The 27,257-nt window shown below is 39.2% G+C and overlaps 1 protein-coding gene across 1 annotated transcript in view; it reads left to right on the plus strand.

The window, feature by feature from the left end:
* The window catches only part of drd2b (dopamine receptor D2b), a 73,374-nt gene extending 46,575 nt beyond the window's left edge, over positions 1-26,799 (plus strand). Inside the window, exons 3-8 of the mRNA XM_039662528.2 lie at positions 13,965-14,074; positions 14,830-14,966; positions 16,902-17,101; positions 18,228-18,314; positions 25,004-25,349; positions 25,452-26,799. Coding sequence (XP_039518462.2) covers positions 13,965-14,074; positions 14,830-14,966; positions 16,902-17,101; positions 18,228-18,314; positions 25,004-25,349; positions 25,452-25,648 — 1,077 coding nt within the window. The 3' untranslated portion in view covers positions 25,649-26,799. The remainder of the gene's footprint in view (positions 1-13,964; positions 14,075-14,829; positions 14,967-16,901; positions 17,102-18,227; positions 18,315-25,003; positions 25,350-25,451) is intronic.
* The last annotated feature ends 458 nt before the right edge of the window (positions 26,800-27,257 follow it).

Here is a 27,257-nt window from a genome sequence, read left to right on the forward strand (position 1 = left end):
ATACAGGTAACAAGTGGAGGACAGAAGAGCTTCTTCAAGAAGTTACAGGTCTGTGTATTTTGACTCATCGATATCTATTAAGTAAACACGTTTTAAACCACCATATATAAATATGTCTTAGATATGAGTTACTCATGGTACCACCACCACCAAAAGCAATTCATTGTTTCTGCTTTACAATAAAAACACACTCATTGTGACCCCTTCATTAAAACGTAACGTGCACTCGTTACATCCCGTTTAACAAATGAAGAGCTCTTTTCCAAAACGCGATAAACGGCATTTTAAAAAAAAATAAGTTTGTCGTGTCATTCTGCTGTGGACAGAACCCTTTCACTGCTCCATCAACGTTTCATGCCAAATCGCTATATTTCCTTGTTTAAAATGTACTGCAAGATACAGTTTCTTTCCAAGCCGCGATAAGCGCCAGCCCTGTTTTTAGCCTAAACACGATAAATCCTCAAATTCAATGAGCGCTCTACACAATCCAGCACGGCGGCACTCTGAACAGAGGTTTATTATGTTCATTTATTCCTCAAAATGAGTCCTAGTTTTCTAGTCGACTAGTAGTAGATCATTTAAGCCATTTGTATTATCAGTAATCACATATATTGATTTAATTAAATGGGAGATAAACCATATGAGTGTTTTTAATTGCCTATTCCACATTTCAACGTATGCATAAAGCTTGCCACAAAGAACCGGCAAAAAGTAATGATTATGCATGAAACATTTGAATTGTTTATTAATAAACTAGTGTTTTCTGTCAGTGTCAGCAACAAAGATAAAGTTGATGATGCTTACTCGCCATCTTCGCAGTGAACGCGCATAGGCCTATAGAAACGCATACTTCGAATTAGCCTACATACGCAGAGAGTTGCCAATTTATTTTAGTTTTTAATTGTTTTGTTTAAAAGTAGATATTTAAAGCTTTCTGTAGCCTAGTTCTCAGGCCTGTGTGAGGCAAGCATTGCGGTGTTTCGGTTCATATTATGAGACGCGCTCCGGTTCACCTGCGCGCCTCTGTGTCCTGATTATATTGTCTGATATTTACTTCTAATGTATTAATCCAGTCAATTTGTCGATGAAACATTTATTAAAATGAAGATACAATTTATATGAAACGAAATTTACAAGCTTTCTACAAAACAAAACTTAATAAGTGGTCAAAATCATGTCTGACGCACTCCAAATATTTTCCGATATTGGGCAGCTTTTGAATTTTGATCCTATCTTACTCATCTCATGCGGTTCCCTTTTCATAGCCTACTCAACATAGATGAAATAATAAAAATAAGTAATGTAATATTATTAAAAACAAATGTGAAACGTATATTTTATGTTTATTTTTTTTTATTTTTTTTACTTATATTTAAGCGTCATGCTGCTCCGCTTTGCTCACATGTTATGTAGCCTGTGTATGTGTGCATGTGCTGGAGGGGTGCCCATCCCTTTTTTGAATATCGTTATCATATATTGATCATTTTTAATAATTCGGTTTTTTTCATGCATATGTTGAAATTGGTACTATTTGTTTGAGGTTTGACTCTTTACTAAAAATGATACAAAAAATGGATGGATTTATAGCATTTTGGAAAAAAATAAAATTAACTTTTAAATTATCATTAACAATATTGTTGTTTGATTTAATAATTATTGTTCAAAATGTTCAGACTGAACCAATAAAACATTTAAACAGGATAATTTGAATATTCAAAAAAAAAAAAAAGTGTGGGTCTAGGTAAAAAATGTAGTTTTCCTGAAAACTATTGAAATGGATTTATAGCGTTTTAGAAAAGAGCTCTTCAAATGCAACTAATGTTATGGTAAGTTAGAGCAGCCTGAGTGGTAACATTTTATTTTGATGGTCCCTTTTGAACATTCTGTTGACTATAAGTAACTTTGCAACTGCATGTAAACTAACTCTCATTAGAGAATTAGTAGACTGTCTGCTTAATATCTGCTAACTGTTTATTGTGATGGTCCCCTAACAGACATTCTACTGACTATAAGTAACTTTGCAAGTACTTGTCAGCTTATTCTAACCCTAACCCCATGAGCCTACCAATAGGTCAAGGTCAAGATCAAGGTCAAGGTAACTTTATTGTCCCAGCAAGGCAATTATTTGTACAGCCAGCAGATAAACACAAGGACAGAACAACAACAATACGGCAAAGCATAAAATACCCACAGTCTCTGAAACACAAAAGTAAAATACATTTAAAACAGTTCCGGCAAATTGTTTAAAATCAAATTAGAAGTTGGGATAAAAGAGTTTCTGAGTCTATTGGACCTGCATCTTGGCCTGTGGGAAGTGGCTTCAACTAGCAGGACAAGGGGTGGCTAGGGTCAGCTGCAATAGATTGGGCCTTACTTGGCACTCTCTTAGAGTAGATGTGGGAGAGAGAGAGAGGGGAAGTTAATGCTTCCAATCTTGCTACGTGTCCTAATGATACTCTCTAGTCATTTTTTTCATGGACAGAGAACCAAACCAGCAGATAAAACAGAAGGTTAAACCCATTTCAAACATTGTGCCTAGGTACTTATATTCTTGTACTATCTCAACGGGTTGGCCATGAATGATAGTGAGGGGAAGAGGAGGGCACTGTTTCCTAAAATCAATAATTCATTCTTTAGTCTTGGAGATATGTTTAAAAAAGAACGCTTACACCAATCATTGAAATCCTTCACTAATGGTCCATGGTCAATCACAGTTTAGTTAAGAAGATACACAATGACAGGGTCATCTGCAAATTTAAAAACCTGTCTTCCATCATATTGTGAACGGCATTCATGTATGTATAAGACAAAGAGAAGAGGGGAGAGGACACATCCTTGGGGGGAGCTAAAAGAAGATAGAAGATTGCCAGAGACAGACATGCCATTAAATGTAAGCTTTAGCATAAGTCCTGGTGGGAAGACTCAATTGTTACATCACTTATTACCTTCTAAATCGTGTTATAATACTTGTAGTATAAAAGATTGGTACTTACTTGCACATGTATGAGTTTGCAGATACTGATGCTTTCATTCACCTCCATCCTCCCCACCACCAACAGGATGGTCCCTTCCCATGTCTCACAGGGGGTCAGCTGTGCCCCTGTCTTCGTCTTCAGGCAGGAAATCCAGAGTCCGTACCCTCAGATTGCGAGCTAAAGAACTTTATATAATAATATTGCTTGTTGGACTGTTAATAAATGTATAATTGTTACAGTATTTATTCTCCTGAGTCTATTTGGTAGAGCTTTAACCCTTTGGGATCTTGAGGTTAAAAAGTCAACTAACAAGGCTATTAGCCCTGGGTTGATGTTGTGTTTCTTTCGATCTGCTAAAGTTGATCTGCTAAAATGTGTGGTTGAATACAGTTAAAAGCTGATGAAAAATCAATAATTGGTAGTGGCATAAATTGCATTGCCCCTTCCAAGAGATTAAAAACTGTGTTGAGCAGACTGCAATCCTCAAGCGCCCTTCCGGTAAGGGGTCAAGTTGTGGCTGTGTTATTGTGAAAACCTCCTGTTTGATATTTTTTTCAAAAGCTTTCATGATGGGAGAAGTGAGAGCCGGTCTGAAATCATTAAGTGATTTGGGTCCTTTGGTCTTAGGCACAGGCACAATCACTGACTCTTTACAGAGATTAGGGACCCGGTGTGATTGAAGTGACTTATTGAATATAAACGCAAGTATGTCAGACAGTGGCTCTGCACAGCGGCCACCAAGATTGTCTGGACCAGGGCTCTTCCTTTCCTTCACCCCCCTAAGAATTGTATCCTTACTCTGTCCTGATCAGTAGTAATAGCCACATTTTGTTCTGTCCATGGTTCCCAGAACACAGACAATTCCTTAGTGAAGTCATAAATACTGAAGCGATTTTAGAAAATATTCAGTATATCTGCAACCTCAGGTTTTTTATGATTGGATTGTAAGCCCATCATTTACTTCACCCCATCCCATGCAGGGTGAGACTTGCCATTACTCAAAAGGGTTTCAACTTTGTCGTAATATTTAAGTTTAGCTAATTTGAGCTCCCTCATAAATTGCTTCTGGAGGTTATTGTAGATTATGGCATCCCCCTGCCTAAAACTAGAATTTCTCTGATTAATAATATTTTTAACAGATTTGGACACCCATGGTTTGTTATTTGGAAAAATGGAAATGGCCTTTTTAGGAATTATTTCGTTTTCACAGAAACGTATATAAGCAGAAACAGTCTCAACAAGTTCATTCAAATTGCTTCCTTAAATAAGTCCCAGTCTGTGCATGAGTAACAGTCCAATAACTCCTGTGTAGATTCATCAGACCAGACCGGAACCAAACGTCACTCAGGTTTTGTTCTCCTTAAGACAGTTGTATAAACCGAAACCAAATAAACAACATTATGGTTGGACAGACCAAGGGGAGCTCTACTAAATTACCTGTAGGCTCTTTTAACTATACCATAACAGAGGCCCAAACATTTCATATGTCTTGTACGGTATGTGACATATTGTGATAAGCCACTTTCCAAGCCTACAATGTTTAAAGTCGCCCATTAAAAAAATTTGGCATGTCAGGGTGGAATGTTTTTCAATACTCTACTACTAATGAGAGTTATTAGAAATGTAGGTCCAATGTTACTTATAGTCAACAGAATGTGTTAAAGGGACCATCATAATAAAATGAAACTAGCGACAAACAATAACAACACAGTGAAATAATCAACTACAACCGTTATGTATCCCTCTATACATAAAAAAGAGGTTTTAAATAAGTCTATTCCAGGGGCCGGTCATAAAGTGCTATTTTTGAGTTTCAAGTTAATCACTCAGAAACAAACAAAAAAAAAATCAAACAAACAAACCAAACATGTGCATTCATGAGATTTGCCTGAAACGAGGCCAGAAAATTTGTATCAGGGCTCCAGACTGCGACCAAATGTTCGCATTTTGCGACCAAAATTTGAGAGTGTGCGACTGAATTTTACATCCAGTCGCACATGTGCGACCAGTAAATTTGCCACACGTTAAACGCATGGTAAAGCGTGGAAGGGGCGCGTCAATGAATCCGTGACAAGAATAGCGCGCGTAAACGTCTGTGGGAAGGAGACGGAGACAAATATCACAACCTGATGTGCGTCTGAGCAATCAGCGATCTATCGACTCGTTAGTCGTTACCTAGCAGCGAATGCAAACAAAATGAAAGTGGAACGAAAATACGCCACTCATATATGATTAGGACCGTGGAGCAGCAGCAGCGATTCGAACCATTGACAGTAAAATAAAGCCCAGAACTTGCCAGTCGCGGGCCGATCTCGCTCACGCAACACTGTTAACTACAAGTTAATTTCATCTACACCCTAAATTAATCTTAGTGATTTATTGTCAGCCACAGTGCTACCAGAATTTTTTTTTCGCTGTGAGTTCTCATTTGAGGTGATGCTGCCCTCAACTTTGAGTCTGGAGCCCTGTTAACTTAAAATAAAACAGCATATCATAATGTTAAGTCTATTTATTATTAAAGAATTTGTCAGTATTAAAGTTATTTTGGGGTAAATTTGAATAATTGCATTGCAAGCTGATTTAAGGTGTGCCCCTAAATTTTCTGCTTGCGCTCCTAAAATTTTCAGTCAGGGGCAACAGCGCTCCTAGTAAAAAAAGTTAGTCTGGAGCCCTGTGTATAGAAAAATGTAATGCACAATTAGTGTATTATACTATGCTTATCATTTTAAGTATGCATACAGTTAAGTACCTCTTTACTAATTCATACTAAGAGCATAAGAGCTCTAGTAAGAGCATGTTGAATGCACTTGATTTGAAAGGTAGACTTTAAAGCATGCATTAGGAAATAAATTGCAAAACCAAAGCCACAGAATGTGTTTTTTCTCTTATTTGTGAACAATTAAAAAAAGAGATCCGATAATACTGTGTAAGGAATTTCATAATACATTATATAAAATGTAGTGCAGTTACTGGAAGTAAATGAAGCATATGCTACTGCCTTCAAAACGTAATTCATTAATTCGTTTAAATCAATGGGCTTATGCTTATGTCAATGGGCTTATGAGAAAGTAGCCTTTCATTTAACATTATTAAGGCATGTGTTACATGTGTATCTGTGTTTCCCCCGTTCTTTGTGTATTTTGTTCAGTCCTGTTTCCATTTTCCCACTCCTCGTTACTGTTTAGTTCATTCACCTGTTTACCTGTCATTATCAGTTCAATTGCCCTAGCTGTGTCTTGGTTCCATGATCTGTTCACTGTGCATTTAAGTTTCAGTCTGTTCCTTGTCTGTCGTTGTTGCTACAAGCTTGGTTGTTCCTTTGATGTTTCCTTTGTCCAGTAAGAAATTGTTCTCATTTATTAAATAAAACTGCTGCATTCCGAGCCTGCTTCCTTGCCTGCTTCAACCAGCCCGTGACAGAATGACAGACCAAACTGAAGAATTGACCATTACAGCAGCAGTATGGGCATCTTCCTCTACCCACAAGATAACACCGACCTACGTCAGCCTCTCCCAGAATCACTGTCCAATCGAGACATACATCGAGGAATTCCTCCACCTCGCCCATCAGGTGTCCTGGAAAGAGGCAGCCCTCAAGCACTCCTTTTGGATGGGGCTGGATGATCCATTCTTTGGGCAATTTCCTGCTACTGCCACCACATGTTCCCTGAGGGAATATATATCGACAATATATCGATCCTATGGGTGAGTGGATCGTCCTACTCAGTTGACGTAGTCCAAGATCTCCCTTCTGTCCCTATCTCCCCACTGCGTCCGCTGTCTCGTGCTGCCGAGATAGGCCCAGGAGTCTTCTGTTCCGGTCCTCATCCAGAGTTCAGAGGAATTCAACTTGATTGACTTTGACACTGAAGTACCCTGTCTTCCGCCTGCACTTCACGTCACGCCTGCCGAGCCAGAGCTTCACGTCACGCCTCTCGAGCCTTCTCACCCCCCGCCCCTATTGATGTTCTATGGCGTGAGGTTGCGCCATTTTGGGAGGGACATAATGTTACATGTGTGTTTTGTGTTTGGTTCAGTCCTGTTTCCATTTTCCCACTCCTCGTTACTATTTAGTTCATTCACCTGTTTCCCTGTCATTATCAGTTCAATTGCCCCAGCTGTGTCTTGTTTCCATGATCTCTTCACTGTGTATTTAAGTCCTATGTTTCAGTCTGTTCCTGGTCTGTCGTTGTCGCAACATACTTGGTTGTTCCTTTCATATTTCCTTATTTAGCATCCTAATTTCTTTAGTAAAACTGCTGCATTTCGATCCTGTTCCTTGCCTGCTTCAACCAGCCTGTGACAGCATGAATCTCCCACTTCTTAAGAGCTGTGAGCTCTGTTACATTTCTGTGAGCTATCATTTAATCTTTTGCTTTGTAAAACTGCTAACTTGAATATTTTATAGAGATGGTGTTGTTTGTCGTCACACTGCTTGTGTTAAAACAACTTGACATTCCTTACATATATATATATATATATATATATACACGTTTTTTTTATTATTATTCATGAGTAATTTTATTTGAATTTTTTTTAGGTTAAAGCACTGAATAATGACTTACTGCATCAGCTGAATCCGTGCTCCTCAAAATGAAACTGTAACAGAGGTAACCTTTTTCCAGGATCTCACTGTGCAGCAAGACGAAAGGCTAGGACGAGGTTAGATCTGTAATAAACTGTATGTTTTTATCGATGTGGGCGTTTTCATGGCTTGCCTCAACATTAGTGTTTGAATACTAGCACGCGCTCTCAGTGGGCGGGGTCACATTAGCACGTCATTCGCTGTTATGAGGTGAAAGGGAAAATACTGACATCTCTCTCTTTTCATACAGATTACATCAACTGAGAATAGTTGCTTTTTATATAAATGACTTCATTTAAAAGAAGAGAATTTCAGCTTCATAAAGAGAGATCTTATTTAATGAGTTACAGCTCTTTTTTCTGACACATTTCAGAAAGATTTTTGCGGAGACAGAGTGAGCTAAAGCAAAGCACACCCTGTTTAATTTATTTATTTTATAAAAACACAAGGTTTTGATATTAATAAGAGTGTACACAAAAAAGAAGACCCTCTATAGTTTATAATGTAGTGATTTTATTCATGACCATTAATGACAGAGTATTTTAAGTCTGTTGCACCTATGTGAAAAAAAAAAAACGATATCAAAATGCGGGGACGCATTTTTGGTCCCCAGGGGGTTAATGCATTGTAAATTATGATTTAAGTATTTACTAATGATTCATAACATGCAATTATTATGAAGTGTTACCAAAGCTTTTTCGTTCTTGAGCCTTGAGAGGTTAAGCCAAAGATGCCTCTCTGTGGCTACCAATGCGCCTGCTTAGAAGCCTGCAAGACAAGATCTGTTGCGTGAGGTACTCCGCCCAGGTCAAGGTCCTTGATTAGATCCTAAGCCAGCAGCACCATTATGGTATGGAGGGTTCCACTGGGCAGGCAAGCCGCCCCTTGCCCATGAACCTTGATATCATCTGGCATGATTCGATGCAAGGACGTTGACACCAGACACGAGATAGCTCAAAATGCGCATCGCACACAAAGACAGACGAATGGTTTTCTGAAGACAAAGAAGCTATTTATACTTTAGCTGTTAAACTATTATCTTTTATCAACTATTTTCAACTCAAAATTACAATGTTTTATTAGTACCGAATCAGTATTCCTGAAGTACGCAACACTGAAAACTAAAGTAACAGCACTGAAAATGGAGCACTGGCATCACAGAAATAAACTTAGAATTAAAACTTACAAAAAGTAAAGGTTTAAGTAGTGTTTTACAGTTATTTTAAATTTGTAATAACTAGGGGTGTGCAGCGGAGCCAAATATGTAACAATCTCAATTACTTTTATATGTGTGGCATTCCCAAGTGGCAGACGCAGCACACTGTGAAGCACACACCACAGGATGAAAGCAGCTAAAGCAGTCATAACTGGCCCCTTGAGGATGAAAAAGAAACATGTTAACCAAGGACTACACAAAGTGCACCAAATAAATCAAAGAAAGAAAACACAGGGTAAAATTTGCAGACACTTTGGTGTGGCGGATATAGCACTCGGGCCCCCTGGCAACACAACATACAGCAGGGTGGATGAACAGCGCCTGAGTAGCACCAGAGTAATGGGACAATGGATACAGTAAACAGTCATAAACAGTTAACAATTAAATGGCAAACAATGATAGAGCAACAAAATGTAACAAACCAAACCTGAAATTACAGGTTCAAGGTGAGAAAATACACTAGTTGAGAGCAAAATAGCCTGCCACACTACATGCAATTATAAAGAATAATAACTAATAAAGAAAGCACTGCAATAAATCAAAACCAAATTAACAAAAATAGAGACACAATTTGACTTGCGCTGTTAGCAAAAGAAAAATAAAAGATTCAGCGCAAACCACAAGCAAAAATAAAAATAAAACTATACTTGGGAGCAAATCAACAAACTAATATGAAATGTACTTGAAAGCAAACTCCGCCTGAATCTTGCCACAACGCCAATGTCACCAGCTCTGCTCTAATTAAACTATAAATAGAGCATGTTAGCCTCCAACTGTTCACACCATTACACCACAGCAGACTCTCGACACACGTACCTGAATAGGAATGGGAACGGAATGGGAAGTAAATGAAAATGCCAAGGAGAGGAGAACCCAGAATCACAAGGACACATGCACACTTCTTCTTCCTTTCTTTGGTGTTTTAACACGTGCACACTTGTCTTCTTCTTATTCTTCAATTTTTAAATGGCGGTTGACAACAATTTATTGCATTACCGCCACCGCTGGACTGGAGTTTATAACAGGAAATATATATTTTCTATAAAATTAATTTCTTTTCAAAAGCCCTGTATTTTTTAAAAACAAAAAATCTTCTCAGCATTTCTTTGTAAATATTACTGTATTCAAATATAATTTCATTGGCTTCTACTTGAGCAATAAGCCTCTGCCTATCTTGATAATATTTTAAACAATGAATCAATACATGCTCCACTGTTTCAGGGGTAGACCTTATACAATGACCACAGTTGCCATAAACATGTTTTTTTTTTCATTAGAAAAAAGGTACTACTAAGTCTGGTATGCCCAATTCTCAACCTGGACAATACCACTTCCTCATGTCTAGATCTAGTTGAACCTGCAACCTTTTTAACTTTAGGCTGTATCCTAAAAAGATGTCTCCCAAATGATTCATTATCCCAAAAGAATTGCCATTTTTCATAAGTTCTTGTTTTAATAATACTCTTAACCTCTGCTTTACTATATTTTATGTCAACATCAATGTTGTCTTTCCCTGCTGCTTTCTTGGCATATTTATCAGCCAACTCATTCCCCTCCACCCCTATGTGGGCTGAAACCCATAAGAAGGAAAATTTTAAACCCGCCTTTTGCAATCCACTTACAGTACTAACTGTTAAAATTTCTAGAAGAATGTCTTTCCTAGATCCTGAGTGTGAATTCTTGATACTTAAAAGAGCAAAACTAGAGTCAGATGCGCCACATGCGCCACTCCCACCCTTTTATCAGTTATTTTTGAAGCATCTGTAAATATGATTTATTCCTGTCTGTAATGTTCTTCTATATATCTATGAACTCTGCATTTGTCCACTTCCTTCTCCTGCTTTTCTTCAAGTAATCCTAGATCCAATTTTTAATTCCTCAAAAGTCCAAGGGGGAACTGTAGAGTATGGTACTGAAGTACAGATATTAAGTTCACTTAACCCCATATTCTCAATTTTTTCTTTGATAAACCACCCAAAGCTTTTAACTCCCTCTTTCAGTCGCTCTTGACAGTTTCTTAATACTGGCTGTGCAATATGATCATGATTATGTCCCATAAGATTAGCCCAGTACACTAGGGCAAGCTGATCTCTTCTCAAATACAAGGGCATCCCCCCCACCTCCACTTGGATGGCTGCCACTGGCGAGGTTTTGACAGCTCCACTACATATTCTCAAGGCCTGGTTTTGCATTACATCAAGTTTGTATAATAATGACTTGGAAGCTGACCCATGCATGTCAACTTCCTATCAAACCATACTCCCAAATACTTAAAAACCTCTGCTCTTTCCAGCTCTCTACCCGACAGGTAAATTTTAAATTCAGTTCTTATGTTCCCCCTAGAAAAGAACATAACTTTCGTTTTACTGAAATCCTAAATCCCCACTGTACTGCCCATTTCTGGACTTCATTTACAGCAATCTGCATTTTCTTTAGTCCAAATTCCTCCCTTTCTTCCACATGGCTCCATCATCAGCAAACAAAGCTACTCCATCATGCCCCTGCACATTTTGAAATATCTGATCTATCATTATAGCAAAAAATATAGGACAATACTCCCCTGAGGAGTACCATTCTCAGTTATATATTCAGCCCTTAATTCCCCATTTATTTTAACCCTTAAACTTCTTTCAGACAAAAAAGCTTTAATCCACTGGAGCATTCTGCCCCCAATCCCCATTTGCTGCATCCTTAATAGGCCATCTGTCCACATCATATCATACGCTTTTTCGATATCAAAGAATACTGCCACCACTGATTCTCTATTTACTTGAGCTCTCCTTATAACATCTTCCAAACATACCACAGGGTCCATTGTACCTCTACCTCTTCTAAAACCACTCTGATAACTATTCAGAAGCCCCTTAGACTCCACCCATTAATTCAACCTATCATTTACCATTTTCTCCATAGTCTTTCCCACCTGAGAAGTTAAGGCTATTGGCCTATAGCTACTTGGATTATGAGGATCTTTACCAGGCTTCCTAATTGGAACAATTATGGATTCTTTCCATTCTTTAGGAATCATTCCCTCCATTCATATCTTATTAAATAGCAGCAACAGCTTTTCTTTACCTAAATCACTCAAGTTATCCAACATATCATAACAAATTGAATCCCTTCCAGGAGTAGATTTTATTAACTTCTTTAGGGCAATATTTAGTTCTGTTCTAGTAAAAAAAAAAAATCATTAATCCTGCCTCCTTCCTCATTAACACTCATCTGAATTAGAATATCTTAAAATTGTCTCTTCTCTTCCTTTCTTTTCCTCCATACTTAGGTTATCAGAACTATGCACCCTAGCTAATGTTTTTGCAATCACTTCTGCTTTATCTTTACTCTTAGGCTACGTTCACACTGCAGGCTGAAACGACCTAATTCCGATTTTTTTGCCCCTATGCGACCTGTATCTGATTTTTTTCATGACAGTCTGAACGACACAGATCCGATCTTTTTAAATGCGACCAAGACCACTTGGGTATGTGGTCAAAATCCGATATGCATCCGATCTTTTGAAATGCGACTTCAATCTGAACGGCCAGGTCACATATATCCGACCCGCACGTCATTGCACGCACCTGTAGCTAGCCAATACACGGTTAACTCCAACGCGTTTCTGCTCTGTTATGGGCCGCTTCAGACGTGTCTCTTCCCCGGTGTTGTGCCTGAACGCGTTCAATGAACGATAGTGCATGAACGTGTTCATTTACTGTATTACTGCCTGATGAACATTACTGTGAACACGTTCATTCTGGTGTCTGTGAACGTGCGCTCTCCGTCAGTATAACTTCGTACAGTAGGGTGCCAGATTTCTATAGAGCCTTCCAAGCAAAAACCTGGCTAAAACACATGTAAACATGTCTTAAAATGTAGCGAAAAAACACCCAATCTGGCAACACCAGCCACCAGTGTCACACCGCGGCCGCCGGTGACAAAGCAAGGAGCGTCGAGGACGCGCACTATCAATTAAACGGGTTTTATGACGAGGTCGGTGAGGATCGGAAAAATCTTACATTTATGTGCAAACTTTTCCCGTCGATAAAATAATTGTTGTCTGTGTTTGTATATGGGCTGTGGCAATAATAATAATAAAACAAAAGCTTACAACATATGGAAAAAAAAGAACTATTCCGCAAACAACAAGTGACGTCGTTGACCGTTGATTACTCTTCTGCGCATGCGGGTCACTTCTGGGTCATTTCACGTTCACACAGGAGATCACAAAAGGGTCGCATTTAATTAGAAATGTGAACGGCCTTGCAAAAAAAATCTAATTTTTTCAAAAAAGGAATTGAGCATTAAGCCCTGCAGTGTGAACGTAGCCTTAGTCACAATATTCTCTCCATCTATGAGCATAGGATAATTATAGTTTCTATCTATACCTTTCATTTTCTTGATCATTCTCCAAATCCTCTCTAAAGGACGTGCACACTTGTCAAAATAAAGGTCCTTAAATAGTATGGCCGCTTCAATCTCATTGGTTTGCCAAAACCATAATCAAAACCATACACTGTAAAAATGAATATGCTTTATCTGATCAATAAAATTGTGGCAACAGATTACAAGCAATTTTATTTATTAAATTGAACAAATTAGAATTGAGTAATAGTTAATCAAATTAACATTCTAATTAATTCTAATTTTTACAATTTAATTAATAATATTGCTTGTAATATATTGCCACAATTTTATTGATTAGAAAAAGCATATTATTTTTTTCAGTGTATGCACTGAGACAGCAGCATTGAGACGGATTTGATTTGCAATCATGAGTTGCTCATTTCATTCACAAAGATTACACTCTTTCATATGTTTATGCATAATATCATGCTATGCTATTCCCTGGTTACCTGTTGTTCGGTAGAAGCCATTACGGATCATCTTACGAATAAGGTATTTAGATATGGGCACATTCCTAATAATATTTCACAATAGTATTGTTGACTGTATTTTTGAGCAAATAAATGTAGCCTTTTTTAACTATTCATCCGTGTACCTGGCATGCAGCATGTGGATTATACTTTTTTTTAGAACAACATTTGCATTCAGGTTCTCCCAGTGAATTAGATATTTTTTCATTATTAATTTATTTATGTGGTAAGTATTAATGGTGTTGTTGTCCTCAGTAAATAATTTAACTTGTCTTTTCAAAACTCATTGTGTGCATGCACATGTGTCTATGTTGCAGGTGGTGGGGGAGTGGCGTTTCAGCAAAATCCATTGTGACATTTTCGTCACATTGGACGTCATGATGTGCACGGCGAGCATTCTTAATCTTTGTGCTATTAGTATTGACAGGTAGGTTCTTCTATCAGTTCAGGAAAAGAGCAATGATTATTTTAAATGAGAATACCATAGATGTGAGGCTTGTTGTCTGGAATTGACATGAAATTGACTTGTTGGACCCTGTTGATGTTAACAGCTGTGCTAGCCTTCAGATGTTGTTTAAACCTGTCAATTGAGTCAGTTGTTAAAAATAGTGAGGGGGAAATGATGTGGAATATACAGAGGCATGAATTCACTAAATACCTGTCTTTTTCTCTAAACACCTGTAATTCAGTTTAATCGGGTGCAAAATTGTTTTTTTTTTCACAATTAAAACATGCTATTCCTGCCCACAGAAAGTCAAGAATGCATAATGAATATTAATTAAAATAGATTTACAGTTTTGTTGATCATGTCAGCAGTATTTCATCAAATGATGACCATTTGATAAAAAAAGAACATATAAACAGGCACTTTGTCGATGTTGGAGCCAGTTTACAGTAGTTTGCTGCAAAGATCAGGGAATTTTGCCATGCAAATTACATTGAGTGCTAAATTCGGTGCTAAAAGAATGTGACAACACTAATAAACAACACTTTCAGAGTGCATAATGCCTGCTTTGTAAACTCAAGCATTTTGTTAGAGTAGGAAGACCCCTGAACCGTTGGAAATGATGAGGTTTATGTTAGTCACATTGTTATTTACTCTTTTTTTATCTGCTTAAATTTGAAATCACCCTATCCCACCCACCCCCTTTTCTTCTCCTTCCCTCTGGGCTTCTTGTGCAGGTACACGGCTGTTGCCATGCCGATGTTGTACAACACACGCTACAGCTCCAAGAGACGTGTCACTGTAATGATCTCAGTGGTTTGGGTGCTTTCGTTCGCTATTTCTTGCCCCCTGCTGTTTGGATTAAATAACACAGGTAAACGACAGGTTTGTAGATAATGACCAGTGCCTAATTTGTAAAAATAATAATTGCCCGATCAAAAACAGCAATGAAATGGTGCTGTGAACATACGATTTGGAACATACAGTATAATGACGTCGCTAAACGGTGACACTTCATAGTTTTCTGCATTTCTGAAATAAATATTTAAAAAAATATATTCTGCATTTCAAAAATAGAGCCAATAGGAAAAAAAAAAACTAACTTCCAAATATATCCGCATCCGTTTATGCAACATATTCATTGGCCAAGTCCCATCCTTGAAAGTTCATAAACTAAGTTCCTAGGTCCCATAGGGAAAGTTCCTGCGGTGTAAATGTGGCTGACGTTAAAAATAATTAAAGGGTTAGTTCACCCAAAAATTAAAATTGTCATTAATGACTCACCCTCATGTCATCCCAAGCCTGTAAAACGTCTTTATTACCTTTCTGGAAAGGACAGTATACCGTAAATACATTTTCAATGGTAGGGCCAATGGAAGAAAACTCTCAGACTATCTAAATTATTTTCATAATAATCAGACATCTTTGGTATATCGTTAATATTATCATTAACGACATAATTTTCTTTTTTGGGTGAACTAACCTTTTAACATGCTGCTTAATATTTTGTGAAACTGTGAAAAAAATTTGGATTCTTTGATTAAAAGAAAGCATTGATTTGAAATAAGAATCTTTGGTAAAATCAGAAAGTTATTTACTGTCACTTTTTAATGCATCGATATACTCAGCTCATTCCCATCCCAAGGCATGGGATACTCATATACTGATGCTTTTGACAACGCATATACATCCAATGCACATGGCACATTTAACGTCAATATGAGACGCAGATATATATGGGCCAAAACGGGCCTCTTAGTCATAGGCGTCATTTATGGGGGGACCAGGGACGGGTGGGACACGTCCCCACCACTTTTCGCCAGGATCGATTTTGTCCCCACCACTTTTGAAACATCTCGCGGCACAGATGAACCGATACAAATAAAACATCTCCAGTTAACAGCATTCGTTTCATTTGTTTGTTAAATAACAGGCAATCTAGCACTGAAATGTGTTGTCTTCTCTCGGAAACGCGCTTCAATCTGTTGTGGAGATTCGTTCCGGTGAAATCACAAATCAAAATGCACACAAACGTGTCCCTGTTTTTCATGGGTTCTAATCCGCTCTCGTATATTTTTTTCCCGCATCAAAACATATACAACCACTGATAAACATTATTGGTTTTGATGAGGGAAAAAAAAACTATACAAGTGCGGATTAGAATCTTGAACCTCCCGAGTCCCGACAGGCTAGGCAAAAATTCTGTCTCTGAACCATCACTGTACATATGCAATAAAGGGCGTATATACTCTATATACTCACTATACTCGGACATTGTGCTCATTTTTATTTATGTACATTAGGAAGCTACAGGACATCGTCTTTAAAAACATGACCTACTCGAAAGAGAAAAAAAGAATGAAAGCGTCATTGTACCCAACATTTTTGAAAATGCCCTTCCGAATATATCTCTGTCCCCAGCACATTTCAAACCAATGTTCTTAGGGGTCTAACCCTAACCCTACCCCAGACCTAAACCTACCAATAACCGAAGCGTGTTATATTGATGCTAAAGGGTGCCATGTGTGTTGGATGTATACACATTGTTAAAAGCATCACTATAACGCCCTAGGATGAGAATGCGTTGATATACTCCATGACATAATTTTTTAGCTCACTCAACACTGTTGTCATATTGTTATAAATTTTCCAGTATGTTTCTAATCTAATTATAATCTGGAGCTAATTTGCACTTGTTATGGGAAATTTGCCCATACATGCATTTGGCAGTGCCTCACTGAACTAATTAGTTTTGCAACCATAAATAATTGTGTAACCATATTTTCCCCACTCTCTCTCTCTCTCTTAGCTACACGGGATGGTGCTGTGTGTGAAATCGCCAACCCCTCTTTTGTTGTCTACTCCTCCATCATGTCATTCTACGTTCCCTTCATCATCACCCTCCTCGTCTACGTGCAAATCTACGTGGTTCTTCGCAAGCGCCGGAAACGGGTCAACACTAAACGAAGCTGCCAGAAGACAGATGCTGATGCTCAGCCCTCTCTTAAGGTGATGTGCACTATTGTGAGACAGTAGCCTCAGGGAAAATACCAAGCACTCCCCACAGGACATGACATGGTGTCAGAGTCATTTTACAAAAGGACTTGGCCTTTTTCTAGAAAATATGGGGAGCATCTGTCAGTGTTAATTAGAATCTCTGCGGTAATAACAGGACCTGCAGGACACTACTTGAGATACAGTAACCCCAAAACCTTTACTCACCCCTGGAATCAGTGTTATGTACAGTATTCTGTTCAGTTTTAGGTAATGCTTGATTTTGGCTAATGGCAGATATATATCTTAATAGGGAAAACATGAAAAGGACACAGCAGGGACATGCATGGTATAAACGGATATCAATTGGAACAATATGGGCCACATGACTAAACGTGTCATCATTTTTGAATTCCTCCATTTCCACACTACAAAGCAAAAATGGCGTTTACAAATGTATGTCTTCAAAAACCTCAGTTTTCACAGGACAAAAACGGAAGGCCAACGTGTAGAGAAATTGTTTCTTTTTCAAATGTGTTCGGATAAGTCCAGATAAATAACAGTCCTAGACTTATTTCAGTATCTCCACTGTGTATTTAGTTATGGGGACATTGCCTTAGCCTGATGTTGAATATGCATTACCCACTGGAGGCTGTGAGAGTAAAGCCATTAAAGCAAATGAAACCATCACCATGCCAACAATTAGAAGACATTTCAAACAGGTTTTTAAACAATTCCCCATGCAATCTGTGTCAGAGCAGATTGTGTATATTATAGGCTATACTGGCTTCATTCATCCTGAATTATTTCAATCATTTCTTTCTTCTGACCTTTGCGCTCTTTCATCATCGATTTCCTGCAGCTGCTGTTTTTAATGGCCACTTTGGATCAATGGATTCAAGCCATCTAGTTTTAAAGAGCCCCAATGGCTTTTTTTGATACTTACAAATTAGTAAAGCAATCACTTTTTCATTCCCCTTTTGGTGCAAGAAAGGATCTTTTGTGTTCAGTGGATTTATTTGCATTGTGTGTCATCAAGAGGCATTAAATATACCTGTGAATGATTTTCAAGGCTCCATGCTGTCTTTGAAATGTAATGTCGACCACATGCTGAATTAAATTCCTATTACCTCTGCCACAGGAAAAGTGCACTCATCCTGAAGATGTAAAACTGTGCACATTTATCATTAAGACCAATGGGGGGTTACCTGCCAAAAACAAGAAAGCAGTAAGTGCATTTTACTTTTAAATCAACTCAAAATGATATGTAAAATATTTGTTGATGACTGTATGCAGCTGCCTATACATTAACACAATTATATCCAAGTGCTCTTTGCCTCATTATGGGAAAGAGTGCAGTTATAAAACAAAATATTTACAGAAAAATGAACTGGGCCCTGTTTCCCGATAAAGTTCACTCTTAGCACGATAAGAAGACTCAAAAGATATATCTTACCTTAGTTGTTTATGTTACTTAAGTGTGTTTCCCGAAATGTCCCTTAGGAAGCTTCTTAACACGCTGCCTCTTACGTTCGACGTTACAAAGGCGCTGTCCCAAGTGAAGGTGATTAGTTGGCATCGATTGCTCAGGAATCAATTTTCAACTTCACGCGAAGGTGCATTACGACGTTAAGAAAGACAAGATGTTCTATGCAAATGAAATATTCCTCAAAATATTCCAGTTGTCACGGTTGTGGTGCAGGCAGAAGAACAGACAGAGTCCAGATTCCCAAATAATATAACTTTTAATTACGGATACAGGCAGACGGAAGCAAACACAAGGTAACATTAACATCGACCGACAAGGACAGACTAAACAGAAGCAAACTAAATACAAGCAAGAATCAAACATAACAAGGTGAAGACAGGTGACACAGATGAACAGGTCGATGAACAGGTGGCTGATTGAGGGAGTGAGTTCAGGTGTGAAGACAAGAGGATCCTGGGAAGTGTAGTGCAGATGACGAAGACAGACTGGTGCAGACGAGGACTGTGACATTACTCCCCCCTCCCGGTAGGCGTGACCTCACGCCGCAGAAAAGGGGTGGGAGGATGGGCGCCCAGAAGGCTGGAAGCCTCCAGGGCGTAGCAGGATGTGGACGTGACCAGGGCGGAGCAGGCTGAGGGTGTTGCCAGGGCTGAGCAGGACGTGACGGAGCAGGCTGAGGGCGTGGCCAGGGCAGAGCAGGATGTGGACGTGGCGGAGAAGGCTGAGGGCGTGGGCAGGGCGGAGCAGACAAACCCTCGGGCGTCCAGGGCAGAGCAGACGAACCCTCGGGCGTCCAGGGCGGAGCAGACGTACCCTCGGGAGTCCAGGGCAGAGCTATTGGACCCTCGGGTGTCCAGGGCGGAGCAGGCTGTTCGGGCAGCCACGGCGGTGAGGACCCTTCAGGCGGCCACGGCGGTGAAGACCCTTCAGGCGGCCATGGCTGTGAAGACCCCGAAGGAGAAGACCCCGAAGGAGTTCCAGGGTTCCCCAACAGAGCCGGAGGGACCCAGAGCCGAGGCGACACCACAGGTCTGAAGGCCGAAGCCGGATCTGCAGGCTCATGGGATCGAGGCGGAGAAGGGGCTCTGGAAGCCCGTGGCGTAACCAGTGTGAGGGAGGACAACTGAGGAACAGGAGGGAAGATGGAGCCCGGTGGAGCAGAAAGGATGCAGGGCAGAGGCGCAGCCGGCAGCACGGAGTCCCGAGGTGGAACCAGGGTGACGGCTGACCAATGCGAGGAAGGAAGGAGGAGTGAGCCTGGTGGAGCTATAGGGCTGACGAGACCCGGCGGAGATAAGGGCACAATGAGCCGAAGAGAAGCTGTAGGGTCGGAGGACCAAGGTGGAGTCAGAGGTTTAGGGGGTTGAGGTGAGGACAGGGGATCCACTGACCAGGGCGATGCTGAGGCGATGGAGACCCGAAGGTGGTTCCACAGCAATACTGGCGGGTAGCTGTGGATAGGCAGCAGGGTCTACAGGGCTCAGTAGAGGCAAAACAGTAGAACATAAAGACACCAACAGCGGAGGTGGGAGAGGGAGGCAGGGTGGGACTTCAGACTCTGGCGCAGGATCAGCGGGCTCTGGCGGAGCTGTCTCGGCGGGACGAGACTCTGGCTGGGCAGACGGGACGTGGGCTGTCTCTCGCACACAATATATGTTGTAATGGGTAGATGAACCGTGTATCTCTCACTACTCATCCACCCTCCTTATCCCGTTGTGCCACTTGTGGCGCTTCTTGACATGGGTTTAACAACTTCTAAAAAGCTATCTTTGATTCAATACAAGGACACTTTGGATCTCTGCCATAGTTGTTCGCTTACTGGACACCACCATGCTTGCCCATTTAGAGATCTTAGCCATTTAGAGCCAAATTTTTTGCCAGATTTTAATTATCAAAATTTATTGCCAATTTAAACGCTTTAATGACATTACGAAATAGCCTAGGCTAATTACCACCATATTAGTTCTTATACCAAATAACTTCATACGAATCCACTTCATAAATAAGCCTGTATCCATTGCAAACTGTTGAGCCACAACATTGTCAACATACTATAGTCTGACATGTACATAACATAAAATGTTATGTGCTGATTTCTAAAGACTGCTATACAGTGGCAGCGTCTCGAACTCAAACAATGCTAAGAGAGAGCATACGAATGGTCCAGACCAACCTCACGAAAGTGTGACTTAGAGAAGATATACTTAGCGTACGAACATGTCGGGAATCATGCCATAAAGTTAAGGGACAGGTTAAGGAATAGGTTAAGAACTACATAGCAATAAGAACGTTTTGGGGAACCGGGCCCTGGTTATTTGGAGGTCTAAGTACCACATAGTATTGGTGGTATTAATTAAACACTGACAGCCCAAATTTTGCCTTGTTTTAGCCTAGATGTCAGGGCTGTTTTTGGATGGCTATTCGACGTCTGGACTCATAGGTGCCAATTCATGTGTGAAAATAATTCTTTAAGATCCTTCCTAACCATTCTTTCATAATTTGAGCCTGGAGAATCTTGACATTGTCATCCTGGAATTTGTATTTATTTATTTGTTTGTTTGAAAAGTGACAATGTATAAGGATCAACATTTAGAACAAATTTAAGCGAAAGTTAGCCACAGGCTTGTTTTCATCGGCAGTCCCCTTGCCAGATGTTATTTGGCATCCTAAAATAGTAAACTGTTATGATGCAATACAATTATTTATACAATAAATAATTCACTCTATCAATTATGGTTAGAAGAACTGTTGCCGAACTGTTACAAGTGATTTTTAAAAATTGAAACTATTGTGACAGACAGCAAACACATGCATACAAATTTGTAAATGAGTGAAACACACACCACAATATAAACAATGTACTTATTTTACCCTTCCTAATGATTTATTAGTTTCAGTATTACAAAAAGTGCAAATTATTATCCTTTTGTTAGTCTCCTCTGAATTTCATTACATTAAAATGCACTTAATTTCTTCCTGATTTTTTCATAAACGAGAGTCCATCTATGTGATCGTGTCTGAGTTTTCAGAAGTATTTCTTAAATTGTACATTATTAATAAATGTATATTTTAGATGGAGTTGATCTTGTTATTCAAACAAGCTGAGACCCTAACAGTACATGGTGATGGACAAATAGATAGAAGGAAATTGTAATGAGGCTCAGTGGGTGTGGAATAAGACAGGATCAGTGTGACTGTGTCTCAGGTTTTATTAAAACAAACTGAAAATAAACAAAAGAAACAGGGCGCACAGTAGCGCGTTCACCATGTGTTAATGTAGTAACACAGCAGATAAACAACAACTTCTTTACGGTCAGCAGACCCTTTCTCTCTCAGTCACCAGTTCCTTGAGTCCCAGTCAAACTCTCTGTCACCCTCTCTCAATCTTGCAGGCTTATATGCAGTCTGTCCACACCAATAAAGGGTATGCGCGTGATGGCAAAAAGACTGAGCGGCTGTATTTGTTTTCAGCGTGAATGCCGCGAAGAACAAACACAACACATATAAAGTGGGAAAGAGCTTTGCGATTGACTGTACATCTAAATTTGACAAAAAAGGTATATTTTTACAGACTGCTATAGAAAGAGGAGCAAATGGATCGCTGCAATTCACAGAAACAACTGGACTCCAGTCAGCGAAAGTTTATCTGCAGTTATCATTTTGTGTCAATATGCTGAATTTATGTGTAAGTTCTGCACATTCACGTCTTCCACCACCAACAAATGGAACTGTCCACGTTTTAGTGCGTGCACAAGAATCAAACCTAATGTTATGCCGGTTTATGCAATTGCTTTCTGCAGCGTTAATGACAGATCATGTCAGGTAAAAATGAAGCAAAACATTCTCCAGATGTCTGCTGGCTTTATTTCAATGTTCTATACAGTTTTTCGTTTATTTTAACGCACTAACGCTAACTGTAGGGATGCCTCTAAATAGTCGACTAATTGTTAGTCCACTAGAAGAGGCTTAGTTGACCAAATATTTTATTAGCGGTTAGTCGAAGAAGAAAAAACTCATGGCGAAGTCACGCAGTCTGTGAAGTAGCCTAATACATCATTCGAAGTAGCCTAATACATCATTCGAAACTGACAAATTTTAGTTGAGTGCACTAACAATAACTAAAAGTTGTGTTTTTGTAAAATAAAGAAAACAACAAGGAAGCACTTTCTACCGCTTCAGTCTCTGTGAACTTGGCAGTGTCAAAAAAAAAAAAAAAAAAAAAAATGAAACTCAGCATGAAATTTCCTCACAGACATGAGAAATACATCTTTTGAAAGCTTGAAATTTTACATGTTTTAAAATCACTAAAAGTTTATTATCAGCATAATATTAATGTATGTTTAAACACTCTTAGGGCCAGATTTACTAAACTGGGCAAATTAGAGTGAGAGTGCAATTCCAGAAATGTGCCGATGGGAGTTGGTAAGTTCCCTTTCGAGGGAACTTGTAATGCATCGATGACGCTTTGGGAACGCCTCCAGTGTGAATGCGTCTGAAGCATCTATGTCAACTAGTCCAATGGAATGAATAAGTGTCAAAGGCAGGTGGCGTCATGAACATATTTACTTTTGTCTGTCTATAGATATACAATGGTGAAACAATTGCACAATCTCTGTTCCTCTCTGCTCGCGTTATTTAATGAGTGGGGTCACGTGTCAAGTGTTTGGGAGTGGAGCATTTGGTATCAGCCTTCGAGGGGGCTGATTGCCAACATCATTGCTTCGCTGTTGATTTACCCCTCATCACGTCATCATTTTTTCCTGCTCAGAGAGCTGTCTAGATCATTGGAAAAACCTTACTCGTCTTGTATCAGCCCCCAAATTCATGTATATTCAGATATTAGGCCGTTGAGAGAGTATAGATATGGGGAAATGCCACGGGTAGAACAGACGCTTGCGAGCTATCTGTCTCCCGGTTCAGCATCATCATCCCAGAAGGAGTCGGCTTCTCTTACTAAATCATTAAAGAAATGTATTTCTAATCTAGTGGGAAAAGCATATACGGAGCCTGCTTGCACCCTATAGCATTACTACAAGCATATCAGGCTGACCTGCTGGGGGATATGGACAGAAGTGAGAGTTTGAGAACTTCGTCGAGCCACAGAATTATCTCTCAGGGCTATTAAGGAGACCATCAGAGCAATCAATTAGATTTGGAAATGGTAGATGTTCTGGCAGCGTGGAAGCTACTGCCAAATATATCATAGATTTATAATACATAGTTAATCTGCTAGGATGGAATAAGCCTATACTGCTAGTAGCACCACACTGGCCGAGACTGGACCTAATTCTTCTCCTCAACGGCCCTCCCTTGGAGAGCCTGATCAGGAGAGAGCTTCCGTCTCAGGCAGGGTGCGCGATATTGTGCCCACAGCAGGGGATTTGGAAACTGTGGGTTTGGCCCCTGAGGGGGCCCAACTCATAGAGAGGTATATCTCAGCCGAGGTTGTTGAGGCCATTTTAAGCTCCAGAGCTCAGCATCAGTGGGATCCGGTTAACTGCTCAGTGAACACAGTACTTTCTACAAGAACGCTATATGTCAGGTTTACATCCATCCAAGCTCAAGATATACGTGGCGGCCATAGCGACTTTCCCTGCCCTGGTGGGTGGTACATCATTGGGCGCTAATTTTGCACAGCATCTAATTATTAGTAAATCCCGACAGTAGATTTTAACCCCAACGGGTTAACGGGTTTGCGTTGGTGCAAGCTGTTAGTATATCTGGCCCTTACAGTGTAATTGAATTGTAATTGTAATGTCACCAAAATACAATTGAAGTTTATGCTGAGTGAATTCATCATTTCAAAACTGAAATGCAAGAGTGTATTTAATGAGGGTGCGGGTGTAACCACTGCTTCACCACTGCTTTTGGACAACTAAAATGCATTTAGTACAAAATGAGTTGTTCCAATTTAACAGACTTTAAGTATACCAATTCATTGTGTGTCAAAAATAAATTTAGATATACCAAATATAAAATTATAAATATTTGAAAAATATAATTTTAGATTATGAATAAGTTGTGCTTAAGTGTACTTTTTTCTTAAACCTCATCTGTAAATTATTCTCTTTCATTAACTGCATGTTTGTTACAGTTGGGTTACTGTAAGTCATATATCACAGCAGATGGATTATACTTTTGATTACTGTGAGTCATACATCCATGCTGACAGCCTTCCTGAGTTAAAGTAAGCATTGATTTAGCTTTTATATTAAATGTGAATAGTTAATGAGAGGCCATAAGGTCACCAATTACCACTGTCAGAAACTGTCAGGTTAAGGCAAATAAGCTTGAATGCCCTTTTTATTTTTATCATTTTCAGTTATTTATTTCATTTACTTTTTTCCTACGTTGGTCTATTAGTACATGACATACTGTACAGATTCAAAGTGTCATTATACAATTAAGGATAAATAAATATTCAACAGAAACTGATAAAGGAGGTCCTGCACCAGGGTTGTGATGTGGGGGTGGATATTGTGGCCGGCACCAGCCCTCTAGAGAAAAAGAAACAGGCATCTACTCTGGTCGTTGACCTATTGGCCAACCCAAGCCCCATCCATGCCTCTCCCTCCCACGATGAATGTCAGTCAAATGGAGATGAGAAAAATGGCCATGCCAAGGAGGTCCAGACCCCTAAAGAAGCCAAACCTGTTTTAACTAAGGTACTGCCCAATGGCAAAACACAAACTACAGTGACCAAAACCATGAGCAAGAGGAAGATTTATCAGCATAAAGAAAAGAAGGCTACTCAGATGCTGGCCATTGTTCTAGGTGAGATCACGATACTGTCATTTTATAGAAGTATTGCTTAGCCGTGAGTCCTAGATTGAGGTCTTGTCCTCAGAATACCACAGCTTATTTTCTCTGTTGCAGGTGTTTTCATTATTTGCTGGCTGCCCTTTTTTATTACTCACATTTTGAAAACTCACTGCACGAGCTGCGTGGTGCCACTGGAAATGTACAATGCCTTCACTTGGCTGGGATATGTGAACAGCGCCGTCAACCCCATCATATATACCACTTTCAATGTGGAGTTCAGAAAGGCTTTCATAAAGATATTGCACTGCTGAGGACATTATTCATTGCACACGAAGAGGAAGAGAGATGTAAGATTTCACAAGAGGTTAGTGCCATTATTGACTGCTATGTGAAATGATGGATTTACAAAGCCACACTTTTAAGGCAGTATGGAAGTAAAACTCATTACAGAAAATGGAGGTTCAAATGAATGTAAAAGTAGTTTTATTTTTAAAACTAATTTTATAAGAGTTTTATTTGTGTGTCTTGATTACTTATGGGTGTGTTTAGTCTCTTTTGGAGTTGGAGTGTGAATGTGATTAATCATCGATTAAAAAATTGAAGCGAATTTGAGATCGGCAATTGGATCTTGCCACAAAGACTTTTATGCAGGGACCTGAATGTCAAAATCACACTATTATATCAATTTAGAGGTGAGCAACTGGTTACAAAATGCTTAAAGATCTGTATATTCTAAGTATTTATCATTTGTTAATTAATATTTATTTGTTTTGAGAAATTGTTAATAAAGGGATAGCTATTGTATAGTACAAATAAGGTGGAAATACCACCAGAGGTTTTATAAAGCCAGAACACAAAGATATCAAAGGTGCACTCTGTAATGTTTTTTTTTATGTTGCACTGGTCATCTTGGACGTATACTGACACCTAGGGGCCTGGAGCATATAATTATACAATTTAATCAAAAAGTTTCAATTGTAGAAATGTGCTTTTCGCAGTCAAATGTAATTAATTTATTTCTTGAGCGAAAGTGTCTGATAACAGCCAAGATAAAGTAGTATCTGTCTGATCATGTGATCTCAACATGTCTGCCCAACATGTCCATGTGGCAACCCATGCTATGTAAAATATAACACATCTTTTAGCAGAGCATCCATACTTTTTCAATAATTACAATATGTGTAAAACCTTTTTTACTGAGTGTATCTTTAAGCAAACATTAATGAATTCTTACCGACTATGAAGGACAATGTACATAAGAATTAAATAGTTTTATTGAAGCCCATGACAAAAATTATCATGCATGTTACATTGGTATTTCACATTAAATTGCAGCCAATGTATGTCTCTTGTATTTTTTGTGTACATCACAAGTACACAAAAATGTATCTGAGCTATATAAAGTTGTATCTGTTATTATGTCTGATACTAGTATGTTCAATGAAATAGTTGTTTGATTTGACATGTGACAGTTTGTTTGTGTGGTTGGAAAAAAATTAAGCACAAATCTTTAACGGAAAAAAAAAAAAGACATCTGCAATGATAAAAGCTTTGTATAATTTTAAACATGGCCGGAAAATATTCACTGCTAAATCTACACATTATATAAAATTTTCATGTTTTGAGGAAGCCTTCATGAAAACATGTCTCATGATTTCCTGAGAAGGGGAACAAGACACTACGTCCTCTAGAGGACACTATGAGAAATGCTTTCAGCATGACCGGTGTCTGGTCAGAGACCTATAAAGTCATTACTGGTGTAACCAAGGCACCCACTTCTTTGTCTGGAGGAGACATTGCAAGCATCAAAGAAACATGGTAACGAGACGCAGAGTCTCGTTTCCCTTCTGAACCATGATTACGTGCATAACTTGAGACATTCACCGAATGGGAACTCGCACTGCGTCCACTAAAGGACAC

This window comes from Pimephales promelas, chromosome 4 (genome assembly GCF_988280905.1).
Source record: "Pimephales promelas chromosome 4, fPimPro1.hap1.1, whole genome shotgun sequence".
NCBI lineage: Eukaryota > Metazoa > Chordata > Actinopteri > Cypriniformes > Leuciscidae > Pimephales > Pimephales promelas.